This window comes from Cygnus olor, chromosome 8, assembly GCF_009769625.2.
Source record: "Cygnus olor isolate bCygOlo1 chromosome 8, bCygOlo1.pri.v2, whole genome shotgun sequence".
Taxonomy (NCBI): domain Eukaryota; kingdom Metazoa; phylum Chordata; class Aves; order Anseriformes; family Anatidae; genus Cygnus; species Cygnus olor.
The window spans coordinates 7,203,238-7,220,799 of record NC_049176.1 but is presented as its reverse complement, the minus strand read 5'-3'; the positions used below and the strand labels follow the sequence as shown (position 1 = coordinate 7,220,799).

General features: G+C 37.7%; 1 protein-coding gene and 1 long non-coding RNA gene across 7 annotated transcripts in view; one reads left to right on the top strand and one right to left on the bottom strand.

Annotated features, from left to right (window-relative positions):
- Positions 1 to 1,074: 1,074 nt before the first annotated feature.
- Positions 1,075 to 17,562, bottom strand: part of LOC121073934 — an 87,435-nt gene continuing 70,947 nt past the window's right edge. For both annotated transcript variants that reach the window (XR_005822017.1, XR_005822018.1), the window contains one exon: positions 1,075 to 7,428. This is a non-coding gene — a long non-coding RNA (uncharacterized LOC121073934). The remainder of the gene's footprint in view (positions 7,429 to 17,562) is intronic.
- Positions 12,028 to 17,562, top strand: part of CRB1 (crumbs cell polarity complex component 1) — a 106,473-nt gene continuing 100,938 nt past the window's right edge. For 2 of the 5 annotated variants that reach the window (XM_040565511.1, XM_040565508.1), the window contains exon 1: positions 12,029 to 12,658. In XM_040565511.1, coding sequence (XP_040421445.1) covers positions 12,583 to 12,658 — 76 coding nt within the window. In that variant the 5' untranslated portion in view covers positions 12,029 to 12,582. Of the gene's footprint in view, positions 12,659 to 17,562 lie in introns of all 5 variants that reach the window. The other 3 variants (XM_040565510.1, XM_040565512.1, XM_040565513.1) reach the window with 3 other exon arrangements.

Here is a 17,562-nt window from a genome sequence, read left to right as displayed (position 1 = left end):
ACTGCCTATGACACTGCTGAAACATGATCCACACTGTCATTCACAGTTTTTGTATCCCAGATGCGTTTGCTCCCTTCATTTCAGCAGTAATGTGTGGGGGTACTGGGAACCCACAAAGCCTGTATTTCCTCTAGTCCAAGACTTTTCTGTATTTTATTGCCAGTCATCACGTATACACAAGTGTTTTAAATTAGTCTGTGAAGTGAAAGGGTTATAAGATTGTCTAGAGACTGCAACAAGTTTTGTAGCCAACAGTGCTGAATAAAGCTGGAACCACTGCCAAGAAATTCTTTCAGGTAGGCCATGAAAAGACCACCCCAGTCTCTCAATCCAGGCCTCTGTGGGGCACTAATCAACTGGAGGCTTGTCATACTGTTATAGATGTTTGGCATGTGAATCCTGTTCATCAGGCTTCTCCTCTCATCTCTGCCTTAAATTACAGCAACTGAAATACGTAGAGAAGAAGGTCAGATTCACTCTTACTCTATCCGCCTGCCTCACTCCATCCAAGGAGCTTAACCCAGGGACGGGCAAGTACAGTACCTCTACTTGGGCTCTCTCCAGTTTCTGCAGAGGAGAGGGACTTTATTCTCTATCAGTGAGTATGGATTGAATAACAATGATGTTTGCCATTGCTGCCTTTTTTCTGGGGAGTTAAGGCAGCATGAACATTGCACATAGCTATACAGACCCCACAAAGCAGATTTCCTCCTGGAACTTCAATCCAGCACAGACCTTAGGTGAAATTAGAATTGGCAAGGGCAAGGAACAAGAAGATCAGTGGGGTCTGAATAAACAGAAGGTTTATTAGATCTGTACCAAAATGTTCCTCAGTACTAGGCTTGCTCTCAGCTTCCGTTCAGAGCTCTGCTGTGGAAAAATGGTAACAGTGCAGATTGTTGCATGACTAGGACTCACTATCATCACTGTTGCAAAGTCCTGTAGCTCCACTGTCGTTCACACGTAAGATTTGCGTGAGGAACCATGGAACTGAGAACATCCAATGTCAACTCCCTGGAAAACTAAGTAGCAAACAAATGGATTCTAAGTCTACAAGAAGAGTCATTGGTGTGCTATATTCCCTTTGCACTTTGAAAATATACCAGCTGTAGAAGTCCTGAGAGAAACTGCCTGCGTATATTGCTGCCAATGCTTGTGGCGCTGCCATTTCTGCCTGCTCCACTAGTTCTCAACAGCCTAAGGGAAGGGAGGAGAGTGGAAGCTGAGTGAAAGAAAACAGTGGGAGAAAAACCTGGTGTTCTCCTCTGCTGATGGAGAAGCTCAAGCATTGTTACAAAAATCAATATAAATGAAAGCATCTTTCTGATGCTGTGCAAAAAAAAAAAGAAACAAGAATTTATATCAATTGCTTTGGACTGTGCTTTCAATAGAATGAATTAAACCTTTTGTGATAATACGCTACTAGCATCAGAGGTATTTTCCTATAAGCAAGGCAAGAACTGGAGAGAAATTTAATACTTTTAATAGCTCAGATAGCGTATGTGACCATGTGAACTAAAAACAGACCAGCTTTGGGTACATGATCTCAAGAAGGGTTCATGTGCCCAAAATTATCTTTATTTTTCCAGTCACATCAGCTGGATTAATGGAAGGTATCGCCTCTCCCTATAAACCTTGCCCTGTTTATAGCTTTAGACTGTCACATCTGTAACAGTACTATCAAATTTCCAGTAAAACAAGCAATACCAGACTTTCCTGTACAGAAATAATCTTGGCTCTCAAAAGTCCTTGTGTTATGAAAACGTATGTGGTAAACAGCTCGAAATGTTTTCTGTGTGTCTTACTTTGCTGCATTTCCATTGCCCTGCAAAATGAGAGACTTGTAAATGCCGCAGGAGCGCCCTGTGTGCTGAGGCCCTGTTACGATACAAGAATTTAAATAATAAAGGATAACAGAGAGCTGATGTCACTGTCACTTTTTTCAGTCAACCAGAAACTAATTATCCCTAGCTGACAGCCCAATTAAATCATCGGACAGAGGGAAATGCCAGCTATCCTCCCCTAGAGTTTGGTAATTGGAGTATTATTGCAGTCAGGCCTGGTGCTGTTTGTTGGGCCACAGAATGCAAGTCAGGGCCTTTCTAGACTCTCTCTCCATCCTGTTCATAAACATTGTTTTTCACCCCTAAGAACAGTAGCTGCATTTTGCTTTCAAAATGTTAATGTATATTCTCTGTCATCATAGACACCTGAAGATCATTCTAGCACTTCACATTTACAGAGAACATGAAGTTAGGAGTTCTGTCATGAAAGGCCTCAGGTGAAGGCCTTGTACTGATTTACCCTTAAGATCCTAGGTCTTTTATCTAGTACCTTTCCAAGGGTGGAGGGAGTTTTCAACACTTATATTACTTTGAAACTTGAGGGCATATTTGATTGTGTATTAGACTGATGTACTGAGGGGTTGAATAGTTTACTGTAAGGATTCAGCAGCGCAGAATAAATGAGGCATTGAGCATGCCAAGGTCCATTCTTGTTCAGGTTAGCTCTGAGTCATTGCCCTCCAAGGGCCTAAGGAATGCATTGCTTCTAATGCCACAAAGAAGAGGTACAGAACTAGTTCATTTTGAATTACCAAGTCTATAATAAGCTTAATCTAGGGCCTTTTTAAATATTATAAGCAGTCCAATTGTGTTAATATAAAGTTCCATATGTGCTAAACACCCTGCGTCTGTTATTCAGTATCTGTTTTGCAGCAACACATCCAGATTATTTATGCCTGGACATAAATACCTTGTTGAATTACTTATAAAAGAGTAATACTTCTTTCCACAAAACAGCCATTTCACACAACTCTCCATACCAGTAGAACAAAATTCCTTTTCTATATGTGTAACACAGCACTTCTGTTACACTACGAGAGCCAGCTTACGGCAGCTTGATCTGGCCGCAAGACGCTTTGTGGCATTTGAACCATGCAGTCACACAGTTGCACCACACTTTCAATGCCCATCAGAAAACAGAATTTCACACACAGGTTAAAATACATATAGATATAGAAACATATGTAGAAACATACATGTACCATGTGCTCAATATTTCTTCTTTAAGAGGAAAAAACCCTTCACTATTGAAGATGTTTTCAGCAATAAATTATAATGTATAGAAGTTCCTGAATGGGGTAAAAAATCAGAGGGATGACAATAGCATTTTGTTAGAAGTTTAACATATGAAACCAACAAATTACCGACAGTATTTAACGCTTTGCGTCCTCTGATAATATCCATTATGTAATTAAAAGGATGGCTAGGAGTAAAATGCAATCCGATAGGCCTACCAGCTCAGTGTTTATCAAGGCTTTTCAGAGCTCTTCTCCTTTCCTTTGTGTTGAACCTTCACATGGTTACAGTTGTCAGGCAATCTGAACTTATCTCTGTTATAGAGGCATGATGTTTCAAGGTGTAGAAGGAGATTAAAATGCTCTTCTGTGCTCTCCTTAATCACTATCCATATAATTTGTAGATGCTATTTATTTTGAATTTTAAAGTTAAACGTATAATGTACAAAATGTATTCCCCCACCCCCCACAACACCCAGTTCTAAAACCAGAAGGATATTTTAGGGTTATATGAGTGTTTTTATCTGTGCTTGTTCATTTGTCTGAGTCCAGCTTACATATTCTATGATGCATTGCCCATTTACTTACAGTCAGGATGAAAGGATGTAGTTATGAAGCTTACAGCTTGTATTACTCCGCTTACTGTAAGAAAAAAACACAACATAATGAATGCATTACATCTATTTCTGAAGCACCAGTGTGGTATAAATTTCAGGACCACCTTTTATTTTAGGTGGTACATATTATATGATTTCTTAATATATTTGAATAGTAATTACAATCTTTTTTTTCTTTTTCTAAGAAAATATAATTCTGATTCTGATATCAAGAGGCAGAACACAAATAGATTAATTATGCTTTGAGACTGGCTGCTGCTAAAAACCTGAAGCGAGACAAACCTGCTTTCAGTCAAATAAAGCAGTAGTTACCATGTGCATTGTGCAAGCACGCAGCATAGAAGAAAACTGTTTAACTAAAAATGACTGGAAATACAGAATTAATTCTGCTCAGCTAGTGATCCAATATGCATCACTAACCAAAGAAGCTTGTACAAGAAATTGCTACAGAAAAGGTATTTAAAAAAAACCATACTAACCAAAATAAAAATTTAAAAAAAAATAAATGATCACTGAGTTAGTAAAACGCTAGTATAAATACAACAGCAGGATGTCTTGCTGTAGTCATTCCAAAGTGCAAAACACTTGCAGTAATCCTGAAATAATCAACTTGTAACAATGACCTTAAAATTAAAGTCATTGTTACAAGGTGATTATTACAGGACTATTATTTTTTTATATAAAATAAATTAAAACATATATCTATACCTATACATACATATATATATATATATATATATATAAAATAAACAACAACAAACACAGCAAAGCAAGCAAGCAAGCAAACAAAAAAACAACTTGCTGCCTGGGGTATTGCTGGACCTAAAACCATTTCAGTAAATTCTTACATTTGGGGTAGTTGTACGTCTCTTTTGCTCTGGCTACCTATTTTCCCAAGATTGATGTTAATTCATTTTAGAAAGTATACTTTTCCAGTAAAAATAGCTGAAGGGGAGAAACAGTTCTTAGTTTTATTTTATTAGACAAAATTCAGAGCCCTTGTAGCACTTCTAAACCAAAGGCTCGCAGAGTTTCTTCTGGAGGAATCATGTTCTCTCAAGATCCTTTTCTACTGCAGAATTTTTTGTGACATCTGTTAAGCGTAGTGCAGTTTCACTGGTCTCACCCACAATGACTGTGGAGGGATGCTTTGTTGCGAATGGTGGTGAAAGGGCTGACATATCTGGATGCCTTTCATAAAGATCCACAAGCAGTGCCTTTCCTCTTAGGAGCGTTTTTGAAATTCTGCTTACACTAGTGCCCTTTATTTGAATCAAGACAGGTAGAAGAGACTTCAAAGGAAATCTGGGAGTGAGAATGCTTTTCTTTCTTACCGAAAATATTTTCCTGTTGCCAACCTAAACCAAAGATTGAAATCTTTAATATTTATTGCCTTGAAAATATTTGATATAAGAAGTGGCTTGGATTAGTTGAAAGGTTTGGTTGGAGGAATCTTAATTTAATTTTCAAACTTTTGAAAACACTTTAGAAATTATTTTACTTGTCCACAGGGGAAAAAAATGAGCAAGCAGGTTATACATTTTTAAATTGTGAAAACATTTTTTTCCCAGCAATTTTTAAATAAAAGACCATTTAAAAACAAAACAACCAACAAACAAAAATAAAAAAAACAAAACACCTCTTCCATTTAAAAGGCTCCAAAAATTCAAAGACTAAATTGTTAAGAGAAATGACCGTCTAAGTTCATATTCCTTCTCAGTGCTTGGAAAACACCTCTCACATTTGCCATGACATACAGTCCAAAACACTTGTGCTTATTTTTCTGTATGATAAATGTGAGTGGATACATTTTTCTCATTATTGTTAAGGAACTTGCAGGATTTCCATCAAGTTTGCCCAGATACAAAAGCTTTTCTTCCTGTCTTGAATTACAAGTGCAACACCTACTTTCAAAATCAGCGGGGACTTCCGACAGGTAGAAGGGTATGGCCCTAAATAAATGCCAAATTGTTACAGAATCAGATTAAGCGGCCAAAAATGGCGCAGTTTGTTAGACTAGTGGTGTCCGTAACTGCTAATGTAATGTATAGCAAGTACAGTAACTTCTGCCTGCACAGTCCTCAGAAAGTTAATCCCATTTCTTGACCAGTTAGCCAGTTGTGATTATCATATCAAAATGAAAGTTGGGGTAATAATTTAAGTTACTAATTTCCTGCCTTTTTTAAAGAGTATGTTACATTAGGACATGTTTTAATAATCTACTTCGTTAAATTAATACTGAAGTCTGACTTTGCTGCTGTAGGAATGGGCATGGTCAAGGTTTGCATGGGTTGAGTTTGATCTCTTCTTCAGTAGTCAGATTCTGCCAGACGGTTTCACTCATTCGGATTAATCTTATTTAAGAAAACAGAGAGCTGTGTGAGCTGCATCTTGAGACTACAGCTCATTTCTACTGTCTAGCAACATTCAGGACTATATTTTCAAAAGAGCTCGCATCTGCTGTTCTTCAACCATGTGAGTTGTTCCCGTAGGTTAGCTGAGGACCTGTAGCAAGTCCTTCATAAGTCCTGGTGGGGATGGGGAGTTTCACTCCTCGCTCTGCTACCCCAGTGGGTTGGTCAAGTCCTTTACTCTGTGTGGCTGAATGCTAGGAGGAAATCTTACCCTACTAGCATGAGGAACACATACAGACAGCGGCCACTGTGAGGAATTCTTGTTTACTGCTGCTAGCATGTCTGTTCCCGTAGGTGCTTCTATATGGAGCAAAACATCTAGTGTGTGGTCAAGGTATTAGATGCAGTTTCTGATGGCACAATGGTATTTCTGTGATAGCACTAACTACCTTAGAACTGCGGGCTTAGAAACACTTGTACCCCAGTGTCTCAGGGGCCCAGATTTAGAAGTCCAAGTCCCACAAAACAGCGCCTGGGGAACAAAGTTGCTAAAGTTCAAATTTGGGTGCTAAGACGAAAAAAACTCTCAGCAGCTGCCTGTACGCAACAACCACAGTCACCAAGGTTTTCACTGTATTGGAGGAAGACGCTATAAAAATGTCTTATTTTACCAAAAGAAATCTTGATACCTAGGAAAATAGAAAGTGCTTTCTGAAATTCAACATGTGCAAAGATCTCAGCATACCCACACACGGAATCTAAGATGCAGTTAAGCTGTCGAATTCGGCAACAAACCACCTGATGATTTAAGGAGACCCCTGGATACTACCAGAACACAAATGAATTATAACTGCAATGACCATTATTTCCCCCTCTCACACCCAACATGATGCTTATAGATACTGTGCCATCTCCATGCAGGGGACATTTCACTGGCATGGGAACAGGGTGACATCATGTCAACGTGGATGTCATTGTCACTGAAGTCAGTATCACTCCCAGTGAATAAAATAGGTGTGAAATATTCTAAATCAACACAAGTTTGGAAGCCAGAATATTTCATTTTACCTTGTGAACAGTATAATTCGAACTGACAATCTTTCAGGACGTAGTTTGATACAAAACTGCAGCCTATAAGAAATGCATTGGCATTAAGATGAATGCTGTCTGAACCGATACTTAGCGGGAACTTGATATCCCTTTGGGGCACTTACTATTACCTATTGTTCCCATAATATTATCTAATACTTTAGCACAGAGGCCAACATTTCCAGGAGGAATTTAATACTTGCCAAGACCCATGCTGAAACATTTCAGAGATGTCTGCAGGGAATTTTTGCTTTGCACTTTCTGGAAGTCACATCCTTCAACTGGAAACCTGTAAATTAAAGAGCCCCAGATCATCAGATGTTTTTCAAAACCTTGTCACAAATAGTCAATACAATGACTGAATGAAAAAAAAATAAAAAAAGAAAAAATATAAGTGATATTAGAGATCAGGAAAAAATTAGAAACTTCTCTATTTGCTTTTTACAAATATTACTCTCTAATGATTACTGTGTTCTGCATTTCCATGTCAAATTGCAATACCTCAGAATGATTTATCACTGCCAACAAATGTGATTTGCCTCACCTGTCAGCACAGTGCTGACAGGCTGAACTGGGGAAAGAATTGGTTTCCTGGCCCCCAGCCCAGTGCTCTGCTCATGAAAGGAAGGAGGATGCCAGTTTTCTCAATGCGGGATATTTCCTAAGACCAAAATTTCTATTACAGTTTTAGTTACATCGCCTACTTCTCAACCTCACCATACAATTGTTGCTATCATCCACAGCATTTACCTAATGTACAATGTTTACATGTCCAGTGTGCACTAAAATCAATCCACCTTGTTTACTCATCCTGGCTTCTTGATTCTCATTCTTTCTCCTCCTCTCCACCATTGCCCGATGGAGTTTTGGGGTCTGAATTCCTTCAGGAACGTCTTAGTATTGATCAGGGGAAGCAATGCAGCATACTAGCTCAAATATCTTCCAAACACCTTTGAAAATGTTTCTCGCCTGTACAATTATCCCTTCTGACACAGACAGGTTTTTCAATTTAATTCCAATTTTTATGGTATGACTTATCTCACTCTGAAGGAAAGAAAAAAAAAAGAATTAGAAGAGGATTTGTAAGTCTGTTAATGTGTATATTCTGCTGAAGCAAAAAGCATAGAAGTAAAACCTAAATTTACAATCCATTTAGCACTTAATGTATCAGTGCTGTTGTAAAAACCCTACGTGTATCATTTCATCAAGCACTCCTGTGACCTTGACACTTGCAGGAAGATAATTGGTACACAGAAACTTCCTGATTAGATGGTTCGTTAGCAACCAGGTACAGAATACTAATTGCAAATTTTCATCTACATTGACAAGGCCTGACCTATAATTCATCTGGCAGTGGAATTGCTTCATTGGTGTTATCAACCACACGCTATACAATAAAAATGATATTTTCCAAATTTCAGAGATAACGATAAGGTAATTAAATCACACGCTGTTGAGTTCTGCAAGTCCCAGAGGAATCCTGTAGTACCTCACAGAGGCAGTTTGGCTAAGCGTAAAATACTCAGGAGAGACTTTGTATGAAAAAACAAACAGTTCAAACACCTTTCCAGAAATGCAATGATTTGAACAGTGTGCACCTGAAGTAGTGACTGACCATGAGCAAGTACCGGCTGCTATCAACCATGGCTTGAAATTCTTGTAGTTGAACACACGGTTGGAAGCAGTGCCTGGATCATCGCTCCTGCCATTTCTGTTACACCCAAAATAAGATACATTTGAGTAAATTAACTTGATGCTTCTGTAATCTTACATTTTAAAATACAACCCTTTAGTTTCATAAACCCATTTGTAATCTGCAGATTGATAATACTGAAAGCCCATGCTCTATGTCTTCTGCTTTGAATTGCTACTCAGGCTAAAGGAGGGAAAAAAGATCAAAGCAAGAGTTCAAAGGGGGAAGACAAAAATAATTGTACATATTAATAGCAAAGAAAAGTAAGCTTAAACATAGTATTTGCAGACTAACAATATAATAAAATATTTATCAGTGGATAAGCACAGGCCAAGTGAATTTCTTATTGTCTCTTAAAGGCAGTTAACTTTGCAAGTGTGGTATGAAATCAATGCACATACAGCTGATCTTGTTGCAAGGTGCCTAGTTAAAATGCAAATAGATTATAGCAGTTTTGTTAATGAAATAAACAACTTCCTGTTACAAAACAATTCTCTATCCACAAGACCATTTACATGTTGGTTCGTCCATTCATAATTATCCAAAGAACTCCAACCAAAAATAATGCTAGCTATGTGTATATTAAAGAGAGTATGAGCATCATGAACAGGAAGATGATCTGGTCAGATGCCTTGTTCTAGCAAGCTCCATCATCCAGAGTTTCCAATAAATACTTCAGAAGTGTATTCTAACGCTCCACACAAGATGACAATATAGATACGTGCTCGTAAGTTCATACAGAGTGCACCTGCATTTCACTGGGGATAAGTAAAGTATCTTTCTACTGCTGTTCTTTTAAAATGTATGGTTTAGAATTAACCTGCCGTGACGTACTTTAGCTGCAGCTACAATTATACAGATCAAATCCTCCTCATCTTTCTGATACGAGCTTCAAAGCAGCTTTCCAGATGTGTTTATCTGACTTCAACAGGACAGTTTGCATGAGTGAACCAGCACACATGTCCAAAATGTGCAGGATGAGATGTCTCCTAGTGGTTCAAAGGCCCAAGGGATGGCACGGCTGAGTGACTCCATGCCCTCAGGCTCCACAGGCTTTTCATAAAATGAAATTCTACTAACAGTGAACAGTGGCACATAACTATGATGAAATCTGGCAAGTACTTAACAGAAGATAAAAAGAAAAGGTAAAAATAAAAGAGCATGGCTGAATGCTAGCAAGAAAAAACAAAGAGCCTTGGAAAAACAAGCAGTGTATGATAAAACCAGAAGTTTTCTGCATTAGGAATGCAAAGTTACGGACTGATCTAAAATAGGCTGGAGCTCGTACAGAAAAAAACTAATGCTATATTCAGAGAAAAGAGAATCCCAGGATCATATAGGTGCGAAGAGACTTCCAGAGATCCCTAGTCCAACTACCTGCTCAAAGCAGATCCAGCTTGAGCACACTTCCCAGGACCTTATCCAGCTGAGTTTTGCATATTCATAACCTCTCTAGGCAGTATCATCATCTTCATCACTGTTCCACTCTTCCATGAAATCACCCACCTGCTTCTGACCAGTGTTTTAATTGCCAGTGACCAAAAAACATCTTTTTAATAAAAGTTTCAGGTTAGTCAGCAACAAACAATTTGTAAACTGTGTAAAGACGTTGCCTACTTCCAAGGGAATTATACACTTAATGTGGATTATTTAACTGCAGTAGTTTGTTTATTTTATAATCTAGATTAAAAACATCGTAACATTTTACAGACTAGAAGAAAGATCAATTACTTAAGAAAATCACCTATAGTTCTATTTGACCTAGAAGGCACAGAATGGTGTTAGTAAAAATTGCACTTTAAATTGAAGCAACACCAGTCTCACTGCCTATAGCTGGCAGCAAAAGATGTTGGGTGATGAAGTTGGCTGGCCAGAGATGCAGTAAAATATTTTAGAGGACATTACACTGACCAGTATAGTCTGATACCACACCACATTGTAATTATTGCAAAGAAGCAATAGGAATAGAAAGGGCAGCACTTAGGTGAAAGAAAATGGCAACACCAGCCCTTTTCCCTGAGAAAATGACATAGCCTCCAACTTGTATGACTGCAGAATTTCATCAAAGCTAAGCTGCACTGAGAAAGAAACTGAAAGAATTGAAATTACATTCAGATGTTACGTTTCACTGTGTACAAATGATGTTCAGAATATCAGCACTGTGGAAATTCAAACCCTCTCCTGTCAGCAACTTCTAGGAATTGGAGCAATGGTAAATTAATTTAGTTTGCTCACCATTAAGTTCTGGGATATGCATAGCACATGAGGAAGAAGAAACATTTGAAATAGGCATTGTGAAACACAGAGTTAAGTCTCAAATAGGATGAAAAAGCAGCTCTTCTGGCCATCTCGTTTGGCTATCCTACAAGCAACCCAATTTTAAGAAGTTTCAAAAGACCTGGGATTCGTTCATACACTTTGGTCTGGCAAGATGTGCCACAAGGTTATTGAGCGGCAACTGTGCATGAACGAACTGGGAATGAAAGAAGGGCCTTGAAACAGGAAAGTTTTAAAACTATTCAGTTCACTGAGCTGAAAGAGTGAATATGAAAGTAACTATCCATTACAAACAACTGCCATAAACTGAGCTTTATCTCTTTCATGGCATGATAACATAGCAATGGCCAAGCAGATTTTTGTGTTTTTTCTTGGGCTCGGAAATGCCTGGTCTCTGCACAGCGGCAAGGAGAGCAAGCAGGAAGCACTGAGGGCCAAACGCCAGAAAGGCATGTAGAAGTGAAGATGGTAGAAAGAGAAAAGTCATCTCTTTCTTGGCCTGAATGATGCTACTGCTGTGATTTCATGGTATAGCCCACCCATTGTAAACATACATGCTGAACAACACATGGGCTTGTAAGGTACCGGAAGACTAAAGTTTCTATTAGGGTTGTAGCATCTGAAAGTGGCTGCTGGGGCTGTTGTCATCTTCCTTCCCCTCCCCTTCTGCTGGGCTAGGACAAGGCTTTAAGATCTGTAAACAAAGCTGCAATCAACTGATGAGTCTGAGTCTGCAAATGAAAGGTCCCCCCAGCTTCAAAGTTACAACTAATGGACCTGTCCTGATGAAGGGCCTGTACCAGCTCCCAGTTGGTACCCTCTTAAAAAATAAAAATGGCAAAAGTAAATAAAACCAGTGAAAAACAACAAGCAACAAAATCCCAAACCAACAAAACAAAAGATTCTGGCAGAGAATCAGCTAATATCTAACTGAAAAAAAAAAAAAATGAATATGAGATTGTTTAATCTTCATGTACTAATGGGGTTATGATACAGAAAAATGCAAAAAGCATGAAGTGTTTACTAGCTGACTTTATGCAAAAAAGGCATAAAGTGTTTACACTATGAATCAGAAGACGTAATGGAGCTTTAATAGAAGATAATGCATGCTGAAAGATTAAAAGAGCCCCGTGCATCATCTGCTGTGCTGTGTCAGCCAGACACGCTGTACCATTCATGACATTCCTGCAGCAGAAAGCTGGGGAAAGACTCCAGTCCAGTTCACAGACAAATCTGCACCAGGTTTGAAAAATCACTCAGACCTGCTGAAGTAAAACCTTAACAACAACTGCCTTCTGAAGCAAAGTCTGTAGGTTTGCAGGGAACGGGCTGAGGAGGGTCACAGGCAAAGATGGGTTACAGTGGGCTCAGTGCCTTTGGTAGTACCTTGCTTTCAGAGATGAGGAGAAAACAGTGAGGATCAGCATCAGCCCTCTGCAGAACAGACAACTCGGTGGAGGATGTCCTATCAAGATGAATATGGCTCATTCAAGAATTAACTCTCTACTCATCTTCTACCTCAGTTTTTTGCTGCTCATCCATTTAAAAAGTAAGATTTGTTCTTTTTCTTATTGTTCTGACGTGTCCTCTGGGTAGATTTGCTAGACGTGCACTTCCAGCAGGAAGCTTGTGTTGTCAGAAGGCTTCAAAAATTTGACGGAAATGCCAAAAAAAATTTGGTCCAGGAAACTAAATTGTATAAACGCATTGCATGATAGTTTTCCTGACCTTCACACTTAAACTTTTTTCTTAAATGAAGAATTAAAACATTTTAAATACTTGGCTTCACATATTGAAAGTACAGCAATAAAGCGTTCTGATAAAATTCTAGCATGTTGATACCATTCATCCAGTAAACTCAAACTTAACTCTTTAAAAATAAAAGTATTTTGCTAAAACTGTACAAGCTATGTATTTTAGCAGCACCCATTGCTTTATTATATAATCTTTCTCTTAGCTTTTTAATTAAAATCTCTCCAGAAAGTAGTTATTAAACAACTGATATTTGGGGTACTAAATATCTCCATTATGAGAGAGTATAAAAGTCCAACTATTTTTAACAGAAAAAATATTTACAGCAAACTTTCACATAAACAGAAGTATGCGAAGTGTTGGAAGTCACAATGGGTTTCCTTGACAATTTTGTCAGATGGCTGAGAGTAAATCCAAGCCAAGGAGGCTAAGTGGCCTCAGCTGGTGAGGCTGATGTATGTTTATGAAAAGCAGTAGCTCTTAAACATGCTTAAAATGAAGACAGGCAGGATGTGTGTCTGTCTGAGGAGGCTGTTTGATTTGCATATGTTGAATGTGAATTGCAGTAAGACAAAGCTTTGAGCAGCTGCCATTAAACAAGAAGACTTGGCATTAGCGTGCGGTGTTGTGTAATCTGGGTCACCTTCTGTTGCTGCATCACTCAAATTGTTACTTGGATAGTTTACAGCCCAAACTAAATTAAAGACTGAAAAGCAAACAGATGCAGTTAGATCAACTGGCACTGAAAAAATACCTACTTTGAAATGTAGGAAAAACGACATACAGGATGTAAAAAATAGAGTTTTATCCTTGCGGTTTTCTTTGTCAGGCATCAATTGATGTGAATCAGCAAAGCCAAAATGTTCTAAATTATCTTGCAACAGGGCTTTCCAGGAAAAGAGAATATAAACCTTCCACTTTCAAAAAGTGATTTTTAAAATCTGTGCACACGAGGATGAACAACCAGAAAGTCTGAGACAGAATCTGCTGTCTAATTAAAATGAAGTAACAGGAATGGCGATAATTAATAAAATTCATTTATAAACCAGGCATGTAATTTAGAACAAACCATAAATGCTGCAGGGATGGAGGTAACAAATCAGGTGTTTATAAAATTGAAACAGTCACATTGAAAACATCACACACAAAGAAAGCATTGCTAGGATGTAAATGAGAAAAAAAAACTCTCAAAAATCAGTTAAAAAAAAAGATTACAGGTTTTGGCTTGGACTTTGGCTAAGCTTTGCTTAACATAGGATATCAAAGGAAAGAAAACTAGTCATATGTCATCTTGTGTCTTTTCCTTAAGATAGAAGATGGCTAGGGTGACATTTCAGATGTGGCATGAGTTTTTTTCTCTGGGATATGGCCATATGGCCAGTCTCAGGCTAGAGGCTTTTCAGTCTTGGAGGACTTGCTTTTCCACAGGTAGATTTGTGGTTGTTACAAATTGATAAAATACAAATTGATATACCAGTGTGCAAAACCTACAGCAGGAGCCAGAATCAGGCTCAGGAGCATCTATCTGTGCACTGTACGTGATAATCGTGGGGGTATTTTCTCTCAAGAAAGTCTGTATGCCACTTGAAACTCCTGAGAACTTCTGTTAATAAAAACTGCACTGTGAACAGGTAAAGCAGGTCGATGCAGAAGAACTGACTGCAATTACTGACTGACTTCCTTATTTAAAAATTAAAGCTGAGAAAGACCAAGAGCAAAAAGCAGAGAATAAAGCAGAACAGAGATGATTTCCAATGTGTATAAACATTGTATCAACCAGGGTTGTTTTTAAGTCAATTGAGTAGACTTGACTTTCCCCAAAATATTCTGATCATAGGTACTACTTAAAGTTTATCATAACTATTTACTCTAAACAACTCAGGAAATACATAGTATTTAGAAGACAAGTTTTCCTAAAGCATACCTGCTTATAATGTTTCTTCCTGCTCATCCATTTTCCTGAGGTGAACAGTGGTATGCTTGATTGAGAAGTGGGGGAGATACAGATGGGACACTACAGGATACAGTGAGACATAGATGGTACACTACAGAACAGTAGATCCTTTAAGAAAAGTTGCAATTAAATTAAAGCATTTTGCAGGAAAATTGTTACATAAATATTTTAATATAGCATAAAAGTAATAGGTTGAACTAAAGAAATTTAAACAAATTGTTCAAAAATAATTGTGTTCCCTCCTATTTGTAGAATAGTTAGTTCATATGTACTTGGGGGAGATTATGAAATACTATTCTTTAATTCCTGTACCATACTAAAAATTAAACTGGTGGTAAGCTTTTATTAAAATCTTCTGGCTGTACATAAAGCTTCTGTAAAGCCAAAAGTATTATAGAACAGTCCTGTCACTTGTGGCTCCTTCTGAAAACACAGGATGTGTAAAAATGATACTTTACATTTTTTGTCACTATTAACACCACTTAACATCAGACTGTACAGTGACAGGATTACAGCCTGTAAATCACAAAAACAACAATTCCAACAAACAATACTTTTATTTTTTTTTTAAACTTTAATTCTCATTATATAGTTCTGAGCATAATTATGCTTCAAAAAGCATTTCAGTATAGTCTACCAGAGGCCCAAAAGATGCATAATGCTGTCAGGTGCAACACCTGCACAAAGACAAGTATGGATGCTCATAAATGCATGCACTTAATAAAAAAAAGACTACCTATAGTTCCACCCCTGCAAAGTTCTGTTTCCAAACCCATTCCTCCAAGTGACGTTATCATAAGCAGAGAGAACTATGTCCTAGGAAACATGTTAAGAAAAAAAAAAGATTTTGGTGTTACTTGTTCCTGTTTTATTGTAGTAGAAGTTCCAAGAATGCATGGTTCTGTTAAAATCCAATATTTAACTCAGATCCTGATGTAGGCTTTTATGACTGTCACCTGTGCCAAGTACACCCCAACCGATCAGCAAATACAAGTGTTTAGCAGACATGAACAGTAAACACTTTCTTGCTGCAAAAACCTTTCTATTAGGGACACTGGTTTTCTTGGATATTAAGGATGGTGGGACAATTAAAAACTGCACTTTTAGTTGGTGTTTCAAGGGAAATATGAGACCTCAAATAATCACAATGGTGTTGAAGAGCAGTAGAAATTAATTCCTCTTTCTGTCCTAATTATGTATGTATTAAAATATCTGACATTAAATTGTGATGCAGAATTGCTCTACTGAAATACTAGCCCACTTTTTAATGTATCACTAAGATTACCGTTTATTGGTATGTTAAAAAGAATGGATTTTGGCAGTCTTAAAGTTTACTTTGTTTGCTTCTGGGAAGTGAATTTGCACCAGATAGAATTCTTGCTGCCTGATGTGCCATAGAATTGATTCCGTTTTACCTCTTTTTTTTAGCTGTTATTTGTATTCATTTGTGACAACCAATAAACCAGATTTGTTAAAGAAGGAAGTAATGGTCAGCTTTAAAGAAGGAACTCTTTAAAGAAGAGTTTAACTCTTTAAATTTAAATATTTAAAAGAATTTAAAGAAGGTCAACTCTTACAGAACACCACAAGGCTCACTTATCTCTGAGAAAACTGGTTACAGAATCTTTTAGAGGACGACTTGTCTTCCTGGAATACACCACTTTTCATGGTATATTGATTAATGCAATACCTGGAAAGACTTAACTGAGGTGATATCTAAAACAACCATCATAGAAAACCCTACAAGTGAAGTAAATTTTCCAGTCCTCTTAATGTGAAGATGCTGCTCATGGTTATGATTATTGTAGCTCTGTATGTAAGCCCTCAATATAAATTGAGGTTTATATGCTGCATTAATTGCAAACAATTTGTTTCCAAAAATTACACTAAAACTATGGAAAATTAATCTGTGGTGGATGCAGAGTCAGTTCTGCCTGAGAAGAGACCATGAATCATTAGATGCCATAGTTGACAGGAAGCACGTCCCAAACCCAGAACAGCATTGATAAATAAATGCTTGTCTAAGAGCATTTTCTGGCATATAGCTCTGGGAAGAAAGTTGCTTTAAAAAAAAAAAAGAAGAAAAAGTGGGGAGAATTATGACAAACAAAGGTATAATTTAGGCATTGATTTTGGAGGTGATTCTGTCTAGGGTCAAGTGCAAGCTCACAATTTTTTTAATCTTAAGCCAGTTTGCAACAAGACATATTTCCCTGTTATATTTCTATTTTCAACAGCCTTTGTAATGGATAATCTATCCATAACGCAGCATTATCATATTTTTCATTTGGCAAAAATAATTTCAAAACTATATATAATCTTTTAACCATTCAAGTGACTTCATGACCTTTCACCTGAGCTGAGAAAATCCCTATTGATTTTGTAATTGTTCCCCCAAATGTTGATAAATTAGGAATGGAATTTCCTTTGAGATTGCTATCAGCATCAACCAAGCTTTATTTTCACCCCTTTTCTGCCCCTCTGAGACACTGAGGCTATGCAATTTTTCCCTGTGGAGGAGCTCTTTTAGTTTCCTGCAACTATTCCCATTACTAAACTTCTAATTAATGCTTAATTACAGTGTTAGGAATAAAGCTTTACTTATAAAGAGACTTATGGTTTTGCTCATACTGCCCATCCCTCACGCACACTCAGATGATGCAAGTAGCTTTCTAGCAGAGCATTGTTCAGATGAGCTTCGGATGTGTTCATAGCAGAGGCAGTCCTTCAGCAGATCCTCGTTAGCT